We start from the raw sequence: 6622 nt of genomic DNA on the forward strand, positions 1-6622 counted from the left end.
AAATCCTGGGGTCAATTTTAGGTCCCTCGTGACAAGATATTGAGGGGCTGAGTGTGTCCAGGGAAGGGAACAGAGCTGGGGAGGGGGCTGGAGCACAATCTGATGAGGAGAGGTTTTGGGAGCTGTGGGGGCTGAGCCTGGAGGAAAGGAGGCTCAGCATGGACTTTCTTGCTCCCTGCAATTCCCTGACAGGAGGTTGGAGCAAGCTGTGAGTTGGTCTCTTGTCTGAAGGAACAAGTGACAGGATAAGAGGAAATGGCTTCCAGCTGTGCCAGGAAGGTTCAGGCTGGACATTAGGAGGAATTTCTTCATGGAAAGGGCTGTTAGGCATTGGAATGGGCTGTCCAGCGAGGGGGTGGAGTCACCATCCCTGGAGATGTTCAGGAAACAACTGGATATGGCACTTAATGCTCTGCTTGAGCTGACAAGGTGGTGATTGGTCAGATTTTGGACTCAGTGATTTTGGAGTTCTATTCCAACCTAAATGATTGTGTGATAACTCACAGAGTGAACCATATAGTTGACACAGGTGTTGTAATCAGCATAACTGAAATAGTTGTGAACACGTGCAGGAGAAAGAGGTAAGTGTATACAGGACTCAGTTTTGGTCACTTGCCATTAAAAATTACTTATCACAGATCAAGCCTGACCATTTTAATTGACAATATTTTATTAATAAAAGGCTAATTTTTCTTTGGAAACTAGGGCTCCGTGCTATTCCTTGGAGGCAATGAAGTGAAAAGCAGCGCTGTGGTGAAATACTCCTCTGCCCCTCCACAGGCAGCTTTTGCCCGTCTGCAGGAGAAAACAGACTTGAAGCTTCCCCCTGCCAACTGGTTACGTGAAAGTGCCAAGCTGGGACCAGCAGGTGCAACCATTCTGGGCAACAGCAGGAAAAGTAAACCTTTTTCCAGGTAAATCCCAGCAACTCCTATGGTTTTTTTTCTAGCCCTTTAAGAATAATTCTATCAGTGAACTTGGATCCTGTATCATTTAAAGTATGAAGTACAGACTTTGCCATAGCAACAAGCTCTTGCTTTGTCGGAAACGGTTTTCTCCTCTACATTTTCCTCTGGAGTTCTGGTCTGTATGCTCTCATCTTGTCTCATTTGTAAGTGATTAATGCTGCTGGTAATGCTGTCAATCATTGTTTTCAAGTGCATGTTGACACCTTGCCTGAGACAGTGAAACTGACTTTGTGTTCTTCCCTGATGGACCAAAATCAGACTGGTTGGGTTCAGCCATCCATTCTGCCTTTGAGAATAGGTCAAAGTGGAACTAATGTGGTTCCCCTTGAAAGCCAAGAGCCAATTTATAGCTCTTCTGGGTTTTTTTAAACTGACCCTGGCTAAATGGCAAAAGAAACTTCATATTTATGTCAGGAGTGAGCACTGGAGGTGAAATAAAACCCAAAAAAACCCCCAAAAGCAGTGTTCCCTTTTAGTGTGCATGTTTGTTAAATCACATCTAGGTAGAACTTGATGATCTCAGAGGTCTTTTCCAACCTGATTCATTCTGTAAAGAGTTGGATGTGTTGAGTTCAGAGTGTTTATAACCATGAGGCTCAAATCCTGTGCTGAACAAGCAAATTCACACCAAGTGAACCAGTCCGTGAAATTTAACAGTGTGTGGAAGGTTTGTGTTGAAGTCCTCATTGTCTCTTTTAGGAGCTGTACTTTTTTTGAACAGAGTAACGTGTTTTTTCACTGCTTTATGAATTTTTCATCTTTGTTTTAGGTGTTGTGTTTGCCAAATAGAGGCAGTTTAATCTGTCTTTACTGTCAGCCTTCAAAAGCTGATAGTATAATTTTGGGCACTTCCACAACATATGTTTTTTGGGTTATAGTAATACCTGGTTGATTTTCAAAGTATGATCTGTACCTTGAAATATTCTAACTTAATAGCTTGTAATTTAGAGAGGCCTTAATGAGGGTGGAGGAAGATACAAGGATGTGTCTGTTACAACATGTTTTGGGAAACTGAAATGAGAGGTAAAATGAGATGACAGCTCCTAAAATTAAAGCTTTTAATGTGCTTAATGCCTTAACGAGTAACTCTTTGAAAAACTGTTCTTGTTTTTTGGTCTTAAAAATGACCAGCTCATGCTGGAGTGGTTCCAGAGAAGAGCAACGAGGCTGGTGAAGGGACTGGAGCACAAGTGCCATGAGCAGAGGCTAAGGGAGCTGGGGGTGTTCAGCCTGGAGAAGAGGAGGCTCAGGGAAGACCTTATCACCCTCTGCAACTCCCTGACAGGAGGTTGGAGTCAGGTGGGGGTTGGTCTCTTCTCCCAGGCAACCAGCAGCAGGACAAGAGGGCACAGACTCAAGCTCTGCCAGGAGAGGGTTAGGTTGGATATTAGCAAGAGATTTTTTACGGGGAGAGTGCTCAGGCATTGGAATGTGCTGCCCAGGAAGGTGGTGGATTCACCATCCGTGGAGGTTTTCAAGCTGAGACTGGATGTGGCACTTAGTGCCATGGTCTAGTGACCACAGTAGGGTTGGACTTGATGATCTTGGAGGTCTTTTCCAACCCGGGTGATTCTATGATTCTATGATTCAAACCTCACTTTCTCTGGTTTCCCAGAGCTGAACTTAAATTGTTCTGATTTTCTTGACTTCACCCAAACTTAGCGTTTGAGAATGTCTTGAGATTAGATCTAAGCACTTCCAAAGATACCTTTGAAAAATGTGTAAAACATTTAAAATGAAATTATTTTGTTACAAACAAGTTTGTCCTGTTGTTTTTTCAATAGCTTTGGGATGGCTTACGATTTCATTGACTCGGTTGGCAACGATGTGGATGTCGTGTCTGATTCAGAGGTAAGTAAAACTTCCTAAGTTCTCTCATTGCAATTCTTACGTTGTATCAACTTTAATTTAAGGTACTGTTACAGCTTTCTGGCATCTGTGTGTCCTAACTTCTGCCCTGCTGTTTGAGGGAGTTATGATCACTGAATAAGAAATGTAGAGAGAAAATCCTATATCCTATGGGTTTCTGCAAGTCATCTTCAGCTAAAATAAGGTGTTTTAGTGACTGCAGCGTATCAGTCTGGCAAGGCAGTTGTCTTGTGTGTTTGAAATCAGTCATTTTGATGTAAATTATTACTCTCAAGATGATTTTTTTCTGTTCTTATCTAGAAGAGAGAGCCCCCCTCCAACTGTCCTCCTACTTCCTCTGGTTTTTGTCAGCTTGTCAGCTCTCTTGGTGCTGCTAGTGTCTGTAGAATTCAGATGAGGCTGTTCAGAGGAGGAAACGTACATACTTGTTTACTGTGTTAATATTTGGCAGATTGGTATTCAGACTCACATCTCTGTCCAGATTCCTCTGGACATTTCACAAAGTACTGCTATTCCTGTGATGAGCATAAAGGTTTCAAATCCAAACCATCCACTTGCATTCTTTGTTAGTTTTGTTGATACCTGCTTGTGATGATCCGAAGACAGAACATGTTTAAACCCTGTGTGTAGTTTATGCTGATTACTTGGTCTCTGTCACTGTCATTCATGTTCTCTGACCTCAACAAACACCTTTTCTGGTGGAATGGTCTTAAAATCTCTGGCACTAAAATTTTATTTACCTGACCATGTGTGCTGGTTTTGCCTGGGGCAGAGTTAAATTTCTTCCTGGGCTGGTCTGAGGCTGTGTTTGGGATTTGTGCTGAACACAGGGGTGATAACACAGATGGTTTTGTTACTGCTGAGCAGAGCTGACATGGAGCCAAGGCCTTTGCTGCTTCTCTAACTGCCACACAGACTGGGAGAGGTTGGGAGGAGGCACAGCCAGGAGAGCTGATCCCAGCTGACTAAAGGGATATTCCATACTATATGGCATCATGCTCAGTATATAAAGTGGGAGGAAGGAGGGGAAAGAAAAAGGAAGGGGGAATATGTGTAGTGATGGTGTTTGTCTTCCTGTGTGACTGTTGGGTGTGATGGGGCCCTGCTCTCCTGGGGATGGCTGCACCCCTGCCAGCCCATGGGAATGAATTCCCTGGGTTACTTTGCGTGCACAGCTTGTGCTTTACCTATTAAATTGTCTTTATCACAACCCACGAGTTTTCTCATTGTTACCCTCCTGATTCTCTCCCTAATCCCACTAGTGGGGAGTGAGTGAGCAGCTGTGTGGAACTGGGGGGAAACTATGACATTGCCTCTCCAATGCTGCTGTTTTCTTTGCCTACAGTTCCCTAAGAATTGTCTTGCAATGCAGTATAATTATACTGAATATTCTCTTCCCACATTTTTCCTGCAAGAACATCAAAAAACTGCTGAAGATCCCTTACAGCAAGTCCCATGTGAGCATGGCAGTGCACCGCATTGGGCGGACACTGCTGTTGGATGAGCTGGACATTCAGGAGCTCTTCATGAGATCATCTCAGGTTAACCATTTGGGTTTTTGTTAACTATGGCATGTGGGAAAAAGGCATTTTTTGCAGGAATAGAGTAGCCAGCCAGACAATATGTGTGAAAATTGCTGAGAATCTCATGTGGGCAGAACAGTGCGCTCTATTCTGCAGCGATCAGTTTACCCACAAACTCCATCTGATGTCCTGTGTTTACGGTGTTCTAGGATTAAAATTCCATATCCCACTTTCCTGTAATTACTTCACCAGTGCTATACTATTTGATTCATTTTATTCTTAGTAAGTATTTGTTGCTGTGTAACCTCTTATATATCTGACTTCCTAGTGAAGTCAAATTTCCTGTCAGAACATAAACTTTCTAGAAGGTACATGTTCAGTACATGATCAATTCAGGACTTCAGCTGGGAAGTTATTTTCTGGGTTTATTTTGTTGTTGTGGATGAGTATTTGCAAGTTTATAAGGCACTTTGTTTACTTCACAGATGTTTCTTGATCTTAATTTCGTATTTCTGGTATTGCTTAGACAGGGGACTGGACGTGGCTGAAGGAGTTTTATCAAAGGCTGATTGATCAGAAGTGGCAAAGAAAGAAGAAGAGTAAAGAACATTGGTACCAGAAGGCTATACTTTCTAAATTTTTGTATTACAGGTAACCTTATGTCTGCATGAAACTTGACTTCTGCACCACTCACTCCTGCTTGGTTTCTGGTCTCGAAGTTAAAATTCCATCATGGTCTGTCTTATTTACTGGTTTAGCCTTATACAGAGGAAATTGAGGGATGAGATCAGGAAATGACATGTAAAAGTTTTACCAGAAATTGAAGTACTTTAGAAAAATAAACAGCGTGACCTAATTAACTGCACGTTAGCAAAGTCACTCATTGAGAACAGAGCATCAGCCATCACAGCTCCAGAATGAATCTCTTTGCATGTTGTCAAGTGAACTTGTAACTGTTTCTTTATCAGCATTAACGGTGATGGAGCTGCTCAGCCTGTTCCTTCCAATTCTAAGCAGCACCAGGAGGGTCCTGTTGCAGGTGAGAGTGATGAAGCAGGAAGGGCCTCCTGGCCAGCTCCTTTTGAAATGCCTTCCTCGTTATCTGAAGATCCAGGTGCCTCTAACCAGGTTGGTGTACAGAGTGTTTTTAGTGGCACCTTAGTGTTTGTGGAGACATGGATGTTGAGAGGTTTTTGGAGGTGCTGCTGCAGTACTGTTTGCTGAAAGAACTGAACCTGAGTCATTGGGAGAGCTTAGCAGGAGGTGCAGTTTGGTTTATGCCAGTGTTTCAGAGCTCCAAATTGCAGAAATTGTTTTGTTCTGTCAAGTGTCTGTTCCTGCATTTTTGAGGAACATTTGACTGGGAGGAGCCATCAGTGACTTTACTTACAAGTGGGAAAATCCTGATACTCAGAAGGTGTATGCAGAAGCCTAAGGTTCTGCCTTTCATTTTTAAAGCTGCCATGAAAATCAGTGTTTTGTGGCTATGAATTTATTAGGTGAAATGGAAAATGAAGATCTCTGAAAACGTTTGCAAACAGTTAAGCAACACTTACAAGTACTTTCAGTGAGATTACACAAGTGAGAGGGGAGATGTTTATAGTAATTATGCAACAAACTGTGATTATTACTGGGCCCTAATCCAGGGTTTCAGTCTGTGGCTAAACTTATTTAGGGAAACTGTTAATGCCTGTGGTTTTTTGAGTCATATAAACCAGGAATTGATTAAACTTTGGAGAGGTTGAAAGATCTCTTGTACTCAGTCTGCATTAATACAATAGTGATGCTATAGTCGTGCTTGCACAGTGTTACCAGCTGATGTGCCAAATGTCTTGGTCAGCTAACTTAGGGAGTTTCTAACCTACATGGTGTATAAAATTGTAGCTGCATGTGCTGTGGTAATTGTCTGAAGTGGAGCAGTATTTCACTGCTTAATAGCTTTTAGGAAAAGGACTACTTCTCTCTCCCACCCTCCTGGGAAACTGGTGCCCAATCCACCAGACTGTTTGTCAAAAAGAAGCTGTTGTGCAGCTGTACAGTCTCATGTTCTTTAGTTTATAACTGAAACAGGGTAGGGGTTTTACTCTGGAGACTGCTAATCTGGTGCTGACCCTGGGTTAATAAAGAGCTCCTATAAATACTTCCTGCCTTATTTCCAGAGCCTCAGAGAGTCTAATCAAGTACAAAATGTTGGTATTAGCTATAGAAAAGAAACATTCTAGAGGCTTTTTGTGGTTTAATACATATTTATTTAAAGATGTT

General features: G+C 42.4%; 1 protein-coding gene across 1 annotated transcript in view; it reads left to right on the plus strand.

The window, feature by feature from the left end:
* Positions 1–711: 711 nt before the first annotated feature.
* EDRF1 (erythroid differentiation regulatory factor 1) overlaps positions 712–6622 on the plus strand; it is a 23149-nt gene continuing 17238 nt past the window's right edge. The window contains exons 1-5 of the mRNA XM_009077571.1: positions 712–914; positions 2753–2819; positions 4253–4378; positions 4887–5011; positions 5329–5488. Coding sequence (XP_009075819.1) covers positions 2760–2819; positions 4253–4378; positions 4887–5011; positions 5329–5488 — 471 coding nt within the window. The 5' untranslated portion in view covers positions 712–914; positions 2753–2759. The remainder of the gene's footprint in view (positions 915–2752; positions 2820–4252; positions 4379–4886; positions 5012–5328; positions 5489–6622) is intronic.

Source organism: Acanthisitta chloris, unplaced genomic scaffold, assembly GCF_000695815.1.
Source record: "Acanthisitta chloris isolate BGI_N310 unplaced genomic scaffold, ASM69581v1 scaffold20836, whole genome shotgun sequence".
NCBI lineage: Eukaryota > Metazoa > Chordata > Aves > Passeriformes > Acanthisittidae > Acanthisitta > Acanthisitta chloris.